Here is a 13,381-nt window from a genome sequence, read left to right as displayed (position 1 = left end):
GTACACCCCGCTCCACACGTGTACACACACTCGTAAAAAGGTGATAACGATGAAGAAGAATTCCGGCCCGTCGTATGAGAGAGTGCGCCGAGTGCGCCAATTTTTTGAATAAATCGTCCAAAACCACTTTTTATATTATTTCCATCACACCGAATATGTTGCAGCTATATTTTCGGCTGCTGCGATAGCACGACGAAAGCAAACCTCTGTGCAGCCGTGCACCGATATTTTTTATTTCGGAGGTTGAAAAGCTGCAGATTTTAACGGTGAAACGGTGACGTAGGAACGAAATGGAATTTCGTCATTTTAATTCGCGTTTTTGGGGTGATAATCGAGCTTAAATGCAGACGCAAAAGTCGATGATTTCGGGGTAAAACTTACTGGCCGATTTCACAGCGGTGGTTAAATCCACGGTCGATGGTAAACTACCGAGAAAAATTGTCCCGGAAAAACTCGGTTTTTAAAATTCCCCACTCGTTTCAATTTCACTCTTCCGAATTCGCAGCAGTTGTACCTCGAGTTTTCTCGATCGTGATCGCTTTCAGGTTTCTACGAAAGCTCTCGTCACGCATGATTTATCGAAGCTAAAGGAGGGAAGGAACTCGCAGGGATTAGATTATCACGAGAAGAGCCATGAATCGCCAAAAAAAGTGAAGGAGAGCAACCCTTTTCGGAGCCCCTTCAGTCTCTCTTTCTCTCTTCACTCCTGGTGGGCCGCGAACCCTTTGGAAGGTTGACAGCCAAGCGAGATATAATTAGTATCGAGTTTCCATCAAAGCCTCATTTACTTCCATCCGGTGGTGCGAACTGTCTCCTTTCGCTTCCTCGCTCTCTCTCTCTCTCTCTCTCTCTCTCTCTCTCTCTCTCTCTCTCTCTCTCTCTCTCTCTCTAACGATACAAACGCGACGTCGTCGATGTACGCTGCTCTCGAGTCGATCTAATCGACGCCTTCTATTTCGCACCACGTGCACCAATAGCTATTTAATGGAAACGTGGCGCCTGCACGCCCGCGTGCCTCCTTTCGCAAGCCCGCGCCGAGTATTCTCCAGGCCTCAACGTGTTGTATCTCATTTGTTGTGTTTATCACCGCACGGGCAATCGACTTAATCACTGTTGTAAGGGAGCTCGGTGCGCGAGGATTTTCCTCAAAAGCCCCATTTAAGGGAGCGAGTTGGAATGAAACGTGTGGAAAGGAGGCAGGAAGGAGGAAAACAATCGCGATTACGTGAGCGTTCCGAAAACCTTAAACAAAATAGCGAACGAAGGAAAATCAATTTTCGTCAGTGTCATTTCTCATTTTGCCCCTGTCGCAGCGCCTTCCGCTCGATCTCCCCGCGTTTACGTCCCTCCGGAAGCAGGTCTCCCCACGATCGAGAAGCCGAGGCGAGTGGCACGAGCTGAAAACACTCGAAGAGCTAACATATTCATGGGAATGTTGTCTCGAACGAGTATCTCAATGGCAGAGTCGACTGCCAAGAGCGAAATTTAAACAGTAGACAAATCTCTTATCGATGATCTTCGTTCATGACTTGGCGGAATGAAAATTTGAATTTATACCCAAATTCGGTGATCCGCGCTCGGGCCGAGGGGAGAGATATCGCGATTGAAAAGCTGCCAATATCAAGATTCGATGCTAGCATAAATTTCGGATATGGAGGCAAGAATAGCCATTGAAAAGTTAGTACAAACAAGATTAGAGCGAGTGTATGTAGATCCGATAACTCTCTTATCTGCATTGAAAATTGGTTGTATCGGTTTTCTTTTACCTAACCAAAATGTGTCAGCTGTACCGAGAGCAAATGCTATAATACACTTGAGTGAGGAAAAAGAGCGAAAAATCTGCAGCGGTATCCCCTCGACTCTCGTTTTCTTGTTGTTTTTCGTACTCGCGTCATGGTCATCGAGTTTAGCCCCGTCAAATTCAATAATCTCGTAAAAAACGTTATCTACACCTGTGGATCGACTAGCCGCCGGGTACGTGGATGTGCCGGGCTGTATATAGCACGTGTTTCAAAGACGCAGAGATGAGAGAGAGAGGCTCTCGACACACAGAAGCGTACAATAGAGAGCGATCAAAATATCGAGTGTCTCCGCTCTCTCAATTCCGTTCTCTCGTGTCTACTTTCCTGCGGTGCTTCTTCGTGCCTACTCTAGTCCTTAGGTACTCGATAAGTCAGGATTTTTCTGCTGCATGTGCTCTCCTCTCGACGCGTCTCGTTCGAGGAAGGTTTTTTATCGTCGATTTATTCACGACGTCTCGATCTCCGGGCCGGGGATGAAATCATCGTTTTTTTACGAAAATTCGGTGTTTTCCGGCCCCGAGAATTCTAAAGTATTATTGAAATTCTTGTCAATTATCAAACCCAATTAGAGCCGGGCAGGGATCCTCGAAACCGATCTATCGAGGGTATCGGATTCAATACCATATCAAACGCGTGGATGATTAATCCGCGTGAATTCCAGTCGAGCCTCCCAACCCAATTATTCTCGGAATAGATAAACGAATTGCTAATACGGCTATTTCATTAATCGAAATTAATTGAGTGCGTAATACAAAACGATGCTCAAAGAGGGAACACGAGTTTATTGACTTGTAGACTAATGCATTCATTAGCGGCGTTCGCATTCGCTTCCCAAAGTGGTATAAAAGCACTATCGCATTCCGTACCTTCGTGAATTACTGCACACAGAAATGATGTTTCAACACGAACGAATATTGCGTTTGATAACGAAAAGGATATGAAAATTCAGTGGAGTTCTTACGCTCCGATAAATGGAGGAAAAAGTGATGGGGAAAATGATAAAAACTGGCGACTAGTACCTGGGCATTTGATCGAATTTCTTGCTCCGAGACTCTCCCCCATTTGCGTAACATTCGATTGCTCAATTGCCCTCTCGTGCAACAGAATCAATTTTCTATTTTTCGAACAACGAGTTTTGACCAATGAACCTTTCCGATTCATTCATTGACGTTTCTGCGATGCAGCGAATGCGATTGCATTGTTTTTTCCTAGACGCAAACTTATTCTTATTACTCTTTGCCGTCTGGTTAAACCAACCCCCTTAACCCACTTGTACAATCGTGTAGAATCGTCTCCAGTGCTCCGAGGCAGGGGGAGGCAAAACTTGTACTTGAACGTCAGCTGTCGATTTAGTATTGAGGGTAATGCATAATAATAATACCTGGAAACTAGACTTTATCACAAGTTTCTCTTCTTCGTCGTCTCGCTTTGGTCTCTCCAGGTCTCCTCGAATATTCGTGTACACGTAACAAGGTGGAAGAACTTGTTAACGTCTCGTCGCCCTCGAATATCGTTACATAATGTAGACTGCCTGTGGCTACATTACTGCCAGACTTGTGAACGTATCTTTGTCACCATCCAACTGTCTCTCGTCGTGGCTATTCCGCGCACTCGTCTCTCTCCTTCTCTTTCCTCTCTCATTCAACTTCTCTTGCTTTATCTTCGCATTCTTTTCTTATTTTTCAGTCTAGTCTCGTATATGATGGTCTTTCCTTTCGCTGGAACGACACGCGGCGGAGAAAACAGGCGCGATGTTTTGCTCGCTGCTGCCGCGTCGAATGAATTAACGAATGAATTTATTCAGCGCATTCGCTGTGAAAAAAAAAAAATACATATTATACAGTAGACACGACACTGATGCAAATTTGTATCTAGAAAAATCTCAAATTTCTAGAACTTCAGATTCCTTTGTTCAATTTGGCCATTTTTTTATAACAAAACTTGATTTTCCCATTTTTTTAACGATTTTAATCGCGATTACTAGGGAATTTTTACTCTAAAAAGTCTCGCTGTAAGATTAGCATATACATTCGTGGATGAGATGAAAACTTTTTGAAAAGACGTTTTCCACAGTTTTTTGCATTTCCGTTATTATTCTATCCAGTAATTGTCTAGATTTAATAGTATTGTGTTGTAGTATTCTAAATGTGGAGCGATAATCGTTTTATATATTTTGTTACCATTGTATCTGGACTGACATATTTTTTTAATCGATAGAACATGTTAATTTTTTTTATGCTTTTTTTACCGCGCTTTTTTGTTTTTTAATAATTTTTTTTTTACTTTTTTACTATTTAAAAAAATTCAAGTTCTCATCGATTATCACTACCAAATATTTAATTTCATCAAATTCTTCAATTCTATCATTTTTTATTTTAATATCACAATTTTTAGCACACGGTTTTCGTGTTTCACGTAAAACCATGAATTTAGTTTTCCCTGTATTCAGTCTTACTGCGCAGTCATTCCGATTAGCTTCCGTCACTTTTCGAATCCACCAAAATTGGAATATCTTTTAAGCTTTTAAGCGCACGCAAAACTCACCGATTTGAGTGTAGTTTGAGAATTCGTGAAAAACGAAAACGAATAAAAGAATTAACATCTCAAGCGCCCCTTTGAGGTCTGGCGGAATGGATTTGACAGAAATCCAGACTCCAGAAGCCACCAGCGCGAGAGAAGCGAGGCGCGCAAGTTTGCATATTAATAGTTCGCATAAAGAAAACTAGCACTTGGTTCGTCGATCGTTTGTTCATTTCACAAATAGCTCGGAGAGGGAACAAAAAGGCAGCAGCAGCAGCAGCAGCAGCAGCAGACAAGGCGGTCTAGTCCATAGGAATTTCGTGAGAGAAACGTTAGTCAGTTGTGGAAGAGCGAAGCTATTTCCTCGGTATATACACATCAGGGTGAATACGTAGTTCACGTGGTATGCGAGGAGAACATAGACGCGGCGGGAGTATAGCAGCAGCGCGAGCGAGCTGGAGTAAAGAGAAAAAAAACAGATGGAAAACAAAGAGGAAGGAAAGAAAACGGGCGTTGAGAAGCAAGCAGCATGGATGTGGCACGACAAGTCGTGTGAGCCGGCTGGCTCTCTGTATATACAAGACTTTTCGAATGCGCGAGAGAAAGCGAGAATGAAAGAGAGAAAATACACCAAAGTGGTCCGGGGGTCCGGTTACCCGGAAGCCACATTTTAAGGGCGAGAGTCTCTTAAAGCGTTCATTTCCTCTCATCCCTGTCTTGGATTTTTTTTCTTGACCTCACGAGTCTTTCCATTCTTGTCTGATAGCCCGAAATTTGCTCTCTTTCCCTCTTCCTCCCTCCGGTGAATTCTTCTTTCAACAAACACACTGCGCGAGCAGAGCTTCTCGAATAACGCGAGTAACGTTTTAACAGGATTTATAAAGTTTTCAGAGCTCCGTGCATACCCGGGCAGAGGCGCTTTAATGCCGGAGAATGTGCGTCCGGAAAAGAATCGTTTTCCTCGCCTCCAATAATCCCCAACTCTCAAAATCCTCGGTTTTTCAACAGCTTTTTTACAATCGCCGACTATAGAGAAAACACCGACGCGGAATTGGCATGTTGGACATATTTCCGACTACTCGTGCCTCGCCGACGATATTTTTGCCAGGAAACCCCGGGAGTCCTGGCCCTCGAGGAACGACACCAAACCAATTCGTGTCTGTGAATCCATGCCCCGAGCCGACTCGTCAATATTTTCCATTATCTTTTCTTACCACTTGTTTAAACTTTTTCATTCAATGGACAACGGAACTTGACTCGATGGCGAAGCACCGTGTGCACATGCAGAGAAAAAAAAATGTTAAAATTACTACGACACCATTCTTTCAGGATTCTAGATGACCCATTTTTAATTTTTTTACCAAAAACAGTGTAATTTCCAAGTCAATTCGAAAAAACTTTTGAATTGCGGATTTTGTTCTGACAGAGGTTTAAAATTTACGTCGACTCGACGATGAATTGTTAAGTAGAATTATTTATTAATGCCATTTCGCTGTGGTTAGTACTGCTTTCACAATCGAAATCCACAGTCGAACGTAGTCAAATTCGAGCAGCTGGAACACAAGCATCGATGATCCGCCAAAGTGTTTAGAAATTAATTATGCTACATGGCAGAATTTTATTTGCACTTGTACGAATATCTAAATTATATATTAGGCAGGCTCAGACTTCGTTTAGTTGCGATCGACCAATCGGGTTAGTCTCTTGCCTCGTATACACGATAAATATACTCACAATGAAAATATATAATAAATGATTTTTGGGTCGAAAACACGGGCATGAAGAACAACATATTGCTACGAAACATCGTGATCCTATTGCTATAATAGAAATGTTCATTTATTTTGCTCAAAATGTGGTACGGATCAATCAACTAACCTCACTTGGGATTTTCGAAATCGAAATTCACACAGACACAGTTTGACCGATTGAAAAAAGGCAGGACGATGGCAAAAATCGGCATTTTTTCTCACACTGACACTGACACACACACACACATTTCGACGGTTCGATTCAAATATTTCCAGTGGGCTATTGCACAATTTTAAAAATGAGTAAAATTTCGCGAGTGGCACTTATAGTGAAATTTGTTTTTTTGAATATTTGTTTCGGTACGACACGTCAATTTTCATCGAGTTCTCGCGTCACGAAAAATGACCATGTACGTTCGTAAGAATTGATAAATATTACGATGTGACACGATAGTATTTTTGACTGGAATTTTCTCTCCGAGTCGCGAATCGTCCTCGGTGAATCTCCAGTGGTTAAAAGTATAACGATAAATAAGAGGAAATGCATTTTTTCGAAATAGTAGATTGCATCGATAATTTAGAGATTTTCGGTGTATGCATAAATCCGTCGATCCGGATTGGATCCTTTGCTCGTTTCGTGGTCGCGCGAGCCGCGGCGCGGAGGTGGAAAAAACGTCTCGGTCCAAAGGTGAATCGCGCGCGCGCGAGTCGGGGGAGGAAGCTTTGAAAAAACGAACACAAAAGTGGGAGCGAACTGCACTTGCGGAATATGCATGGACGCGAGGGTACACAGATATGAGAGAAACAGCGGGGTCAGCGCGGGGGATGTTTGGCACAGTCGCGAGAAAGCAGCGCAACCAGAGAGCAACACACAGAGAGTTGGACGAACGGCCTCATGATTCATCGCTAAAGCCGTGAACCCTCCCCCGGCCGCCCCTCTTTTTACGTCCATCGGCAAACTCCTGCCCGCGGAGAGTCGTCCCCGCTACAAACCCGCGAACACAGCAGTACCGAGCAAATTCCATTTCCATTGCACCCTGCATGCATTTCCCCTGTTCTATTCTTCGTACGCTGCTTTTTCTTTTCTGGCATAAAACATGGGAAAAAAGCGGAAATGAAACGAAACGCGAGCTCCGCGGTTCCCGCGAGATTGCGTTGTGTTACAGAGCTCCGCTTTTGGCAAAGGATTTTTTCCAAATTTTCAGAGTCAACACCGCGAGAGTCGCAAGCGGCAAACTGCTTCGCTTTACATCCACGTTTCGAGCAACTTTTATTCTCATCAAAAAGTCAATTCGATTCGATCTTTCTATTGATCTTTCTCTCTCGGGTTACACCCTTAATATATTGCCTCGTCGTTTGCGCGACAACGGCCGAGTCTGTGCGCTGAATTTTCGGGAAATTCCCTGAATTCTGACACGGAGCCGTTGAGATTAAAAAGTCTACAAAAACCCCTGCCCGGGGTCCCCGAATTTCGTGTTTTTTCCACCAACATCGACGCGTACAAAATATGGAAGAAAACGCTCTAATTTTCGGAAGACAAACTCGACCGAACGTCGACTTCGGTCGCTCCCATTACCCTCACAATTATAACAGGATCGATGAATTATTCATTCTTTTCGTCGATCACGATGAGATGCCACGTGGGAGTAATTTTTGTGAGCTCTTCGGGCTTATTAATTTCATGGCTCGAAGAGAGAGAGAGAGAGAGAGAGAGTCTGTGAATATACCTGAAGGTATGTGCTACCAACCGCAATTCCGATTTCCCCAGACGCTGTGCTCGACGTCGCGCCGAGTCGATAATAAAAAGAGATGAAAACTTACAGCGATTCGTTCCACTCCGCGCGAGCGATACGCCGAGCGCGGGGCCGACCCGGAATTGCATTCATTGCTCGAGGCTTTATGGATTCTGAGTGAAAACACTATCAACGCATATAAATACATGTGCAAATTGTGTATTTCAATGCAGCGAATAAATCGTTCGAGCTTATATTTAGCAGCCTTTTAATGCGAAGATTAAATTCAGTTATGCGGAGATCGCTCGCGAATGAATAAGAATTTTTATTCCTTCCTCCCCCCCCCCCCCCGATCGACCTCGCATCGAAACTTTATTCCCCCCGAATCCCAACTGCCCCAAATTACTCGACTTTTTCACCCTCCCTTGCGCAGCAACTGAGTTTTTCATCGCTAGATTTTCGAAGCCTTTTCATGCCAATGACTCGCCGCGATCAGAGTCCCCTTGATAGAGCTAATCCGTTTACCGACGCGGACTCGCGAGCCACGGCCGTGATAAAAAAGGCTTTAAGACCCAATCGACATTGACAGCTATGTCTATACGAGAAGGTTCTGCCGCGACAGCACACGCCTGGAAGAAGCCTCTGATGATGGGCCGGGCGACTGCATATACGAGAAATCTGCTGACAACGCGTCGTTTATCGCGCTTGAGGAAGTCGGTATAACAGACTTCTTGGACGCACAGAGTCGGAGCTGACATACTCTCGAAATGATTAAAGACCGGAGCGTCGAGCTGGAAAAACTTGCACAATCACCAACGTCATTTTCCTTTTGATCGGAGTGAATGAAACTAATGAGGGAATAGACACCAATTTATGAGTTATTTTCACAGGAATTTTAAGATATTGGGTGCTGGAAATTAAATGCTAGGATGACTAAACATTTGAAGAGCTAATATCTCGAGTTTGTAAACTTTCAATGATAACGCGGAGACGGATCTATTCGACTGGGGCTTTTAATGTCGAATATAAATAAAATAGAAACTTGAAAAGATCGAAAATAGAATGGAACAATCGCCCATAATAAGCGACGACTAGAATATGGTTTTTCCGAAAATTTGACCATCAGTTTTCGATTCATAAACTACTACGATTAGCAATACTGTCAATATTCACAATTTCTAAAATACAATAACGAATGACTAAATATTGTTGAGGTTGAAATACTGAAAGGCCAAAAAGTCGAACAGTCAAAATAAGAGGAAACGCTGGAAAGTCTTAAAATACACACGGCTCACTCACTCACTCACTTACTCAGACCGGTGATCTCCAATTTCAAACATCGCCATTTTGCCTTTCGACTTTTCGAAAGCCAAAAGCTTTAGATTTTTGCTACTCTCTATTCTGGTCTGTCTATAAAACAACTGTTCTCCATTCTGAATTCCAAAATCTGAGCTTTTGACATTGGTCTGTCAAAGTTGCACTCGCGAAATGCAAACTATCGAAATGTATATTTTCGAGTAAATACGAATTCAGTAAATACGGGAATAAGAATTTCGTTATATACGACAAATTTAAAAATTTCGAAATATCGACCGTTCTACAATTCGGTTTTGTTCGACATATCGAACCCCATTGCGTGGAATTATAACGAAATCAATTCGACATAATGCTCCGATTATTCAATATTTCGATTATTTACGGATTCAGTAGAATTCAGTGGTGAAAACAGAGTCCAGTGAACCGCGAAGTATCGTTCAATTGGCCTTTTCGATTTCTCACGCTCTGTACGTGTGATCCTCAAAAAAAAAAGCAGCTCGCGAGGCATTTTGCTGATGTACTATCGGCAACAATATCGGCCCGCATCGGGCGATGGCCGAGTTACGATAATGGTTTGGGCATTGTGTATCCGTTGGCAAATTGTATGGGCACTCGGGTGATATTGGAAAGCGTCCGAGGCGAGCGGACTTTTTGGGGGCAACGTGTAGCGAATGGAAGTTCGGTGTACATTTTTACGGAAGAAACAAAAATTGGGATTTATTTCGCGACGAAATATGGGAGCGAAAAGTGTCGAAGTTTGTTTGCTTCACTTTACGACTGAGCTTCATTCCAAATCCGTTGAATCGAACCCTGAAGTTTGACGAGGGCTGCTGCGCAGCGAAGAAACAATGAGGTTAACGAGGCACGCTTACAAATCGATTTCAATAATATTAAAAAATCGTTGGCATCAACGACCTTCGACCCCGTTAAGCAGGTGGGCTTGCCCCGGTAGTACTATTAAAAATTCAAAAAAAGCAAGACTTTGACCCTCCCTTTGAGAGCGAGACGTTGAAGCAACGGATAAAACTGCGCAACGAGATAAACACGCGCGTGTTTTGGGGCATTCTCTCTGCCAAGGCCGTAGGCAGAGCGCCGAAGAAAATGGAGGCTAAAAATATCCATCGCAAACTCCGATCACGCGGCACTCCCTTAATAATGAATAAAACTCTATTTCACGAGCCGAACAAGCGTCTCCCGAGGTTGGTGTCCATTCCCGGATGAAACGGAGCAGCAACCGCGACGATCGTGGGCGTGAGTGACACGAGCCGGTCAATAGCTCAGCCTCGCGAAGCATCAGGATTTTTTCTAAACCGGCGCGGTGTCTGCTCTCGATGTCTACGTCCAGAGCAGCGGCGTTGAGCAGCGAAGACGTCGACTCGGCACTATACACTCTCCGTAGATCAAAGTACCTCGCGTTAAAAGAGCTCGAGACGCACACCAGACGTCGGGCGCGCAACCCTTTTTCCCTCGGTACTTCGCCACTTTGACGTAGCATTCCAGGCTTTCCATTAAACCACGTAATTCCGAAGGCGGCGAGGGAGTTTCTCGTCTTTGGACGCGCACTCGCCAACACTCGAGCGAACAATGCATTCAGCGTGCACACAGAGGAAGAGCCACGCGTGTTTACATGCGGCAAGTTCGATAAATATCCCTTGAGCTTTCTGACGCCGAACTCTCGTTATTTATACATTTTAGCCCCTGGCCAGTGGTGTGCGCGTCCCCGCGCCCCGGCGCAGCCCCCAGTGTGGCTTGCACTTTACACACTCTCGAGGAAAACTGGGTAATTGCGTCTAAAACTTTATTCTACGGGATTAACTTCATCCTCGTGGCGCACCATGAATTTATATGTCCACGCTTTTATTCTGACGTTTATTATAATCGTTAAGCTTCGCGGGAGACTTACGAGAGTGAGAGCGCGTCTGTGTGGGTTCGAATGCAAGTTTTTCACGCGTGATAACTCACTTCGCGGTGTTTTTCCCTCGGTTTCTCTTAATCTCAGATTTATTTCAATGTCTAATCGGTAGATTTGCGGCTAAATGGATTTCCAAGAGGAATTTTCGGTCCGAATCTCTCAGAGCTTTTTCTTTTGCCGAGCCAAGAACAATGGGACCCGTTGAATATTCCGAGGGCCTAACTCTCGTCGGAGAATCGATGGAGAAGCGTCTCTCGATTAAAAATAGCGAGGAGGTGCATTGTCCGGGGGGATTATTGATCGGAAAAGTGCCGAGGGAGTTTTAAGGAGTTTTAGGGATTGTTTGAAAGCTGAGATATACGCGGGGCGCGGTGTACGCGCATGGATATCACGTCTGGCACGGTGAAATATGGTGGGGCATAAAGTTGGGAAGTAACAGGTCGTGAGAGCGAGGCGCAACGATGATGACACATCGGTGAGACGCGCCACTTTGTCTTGCCACAGTTTCGGATGTCTTCCGCCGCCCCCGTGGAAACAATACAGAGAGCAGAATCACAGCGGATCCACAAAACAGAGCCTCGAAACAACGCCCTGCGAAAGTTCAATTAAAGGGACGAGTCTCTGCGACATTCGGTTCGCACAATGCTGAGACACCCCGCGCCAAGTTTCCTCAGCCCTCTTGCTCTCACGGCGCGAGCTTCCCGTCGAGACTTCGAAGCCTCGGCGCGCCCTGGATAGTTGCGGCAACGCGCTCAAGTGAGCGCGTGCGACCTAACCAGGGCACACGTGCGCAGTCATACTTTCTCATCTTGCTTCAGAATAAAAGAATTATCGGAGGATTAGAGGAGCGCGAGTTTCTCAGGATAGCCCAAACGTGATCGGAGCGCTCTCGAGACACAACAGTTTGTTACATTCTCAAAGTTCTTATCGATTTTGAAGTCCCTGTTTCCTCGCGGATCACTCTGACAATTGAATTCTCGCTTGAACCAACTCGAAAGAAGTTTTCGTGCTCATGATCCGTTGAAGTGAATCACCAAGTGATACGAAATTGGCTTAGGAATTCATAACTCAAGTTTATTTTGTTGCCCCACCCCCGCCACTCGCGTCTTCTTGCTTCAAGTTTCACCAGCATCTCCCGCTCTGCCTCCTGCCGGCTCCGTAATAATAACCCGGAGAAAGCTAACCGCCTCCGCCCGACCAACTTGTAACGCCGACTTCCAACTGTCAATCCACATTAACAACTCGATACGCTTGTTATTTTGCAGACAACGTGCCTAACAGAACTGCCAGACGTTGCACCGTGCAACGGAACAGTGCGATTGCCACCGCCCTGCGAAGACTCACCGAGCAGCGGAAGTAGTAAAGACCGCAGGGATCAGACCCCTCGGAAGAGATGCCGCGTATTAGCGCCTATTCTACTACTCGTCGGTGCTCTTCTTCTCGGTGGCTTATGCTTACCTCTCTTGTTACAATCGGCGCCTGCCACTCACCAACAAAGGCTCGACGTTATCAGAAGGATTCTCACCGAAGTTCCTCTCATCGATGGGTAAGTCAATCTTTCACTTAACGAAATCGATCAATGAAGATCGCCGAAAAAATCATTTCTCACAATGGCTTTCGTGGCTTTTCGTGGCCTGCAGAGTTTCTCGGAATCTTCTTTATTCAAATTTCTCTCACAGGCACAACGACCTGCCGTGGAACGTCCGAAAATTCGTGCACAATCAACTAGGCGAGGTGAACCTGAGTAGCGATCTCGGACGAGTCGATCCTTGGGCCCGATCCGATTGGAGTCACACCGACATCCCGAGATTACGGGCCGGACTCGTCGGAGCGCAAGTGAGTCGATTCGGTTTTATCTCTGTCAGTGAAGCTTCGTTCACATTAATCGTGAATTTGCGTTCTATCGTCGACGCCCCTTCGCTCGCGGATTGAGAATTCTTCGGGCCAATTGACCGACGTCCTTTGCCCGGAAAATCTTGAGAGTTGCCGCACCATAATCCAGCACCGGAACTTTTAATGACGTCGGATAATCACTGTTTTCGTTATTGAGCTCATCGCCGCGAACAGCAGGCACGCCGGCACACGATGCGCCCACGAGTTGGGTAGACGCGCGACAAAAATGAAGGTCAACAAGTGAACACTAATCCCTCTTTTCGGACAAAGGATTTTGAGAGATCGAGAAAAAGGAGACAGCCTGAAAAGGAGGGATTGAGAGCGGCTGCTCGCAACGTCTCACAAACTGAGCTATATAACGGGACGTATACAGTATAACTGCAATGGAAAGCGAGGCGAACGCGCCAGCAGCAGAATCTCCAGCAAGATATTGGCAATCAGGAGATAGATAGA

The 13,381-nt window shown here is 45.1% G+C and overlaps 1 protein-coding gene across 5 annotated transcripts in view; it reads left to right on the top strand.

Moving 5' to 3' along the window:
• LOC122414643 (dipeptidase 1-like) overlaps positions 1-13,381 on the top strand; it is a 65,154-nt gene that overhangs the window by 23,264 nt on the left and 28,509 nt on the right. For all 5 annotated transcript variants that reach the window (XM_043426106.1, XM_043426108.1, XM_043426107.1 and 2 more), the window contains 2 exons: positions 12,301-12,581; positions 12,715-12,871. In XM_043426106.1, the coding sequence (XP_043282041.1) occupies positions 12,301-12,581; positions 12,715-12,871 (438 nt within the window). The remainder of the gene's footprint in view (positions 1-12,300; positions 12,582-12,714; positions 12,872-13,381) is intronic.

This window comes from Venturia canescens, chromosome 8 (genome assembly GCF_019457755.1).
Source record: "Venturia canescens isolate UGA chromosome 8, ASM1945775v1, whole genome shotgun sequence".
NCBI lineage: Eukaryota > Metazoa > Arthropoda > Insecta > Hymenoptera > Ichneumonidae > Venturia > Venturia canescens.
This window is presented reverse-complemented; position numbering and strand designations above follow the sequence as displayed.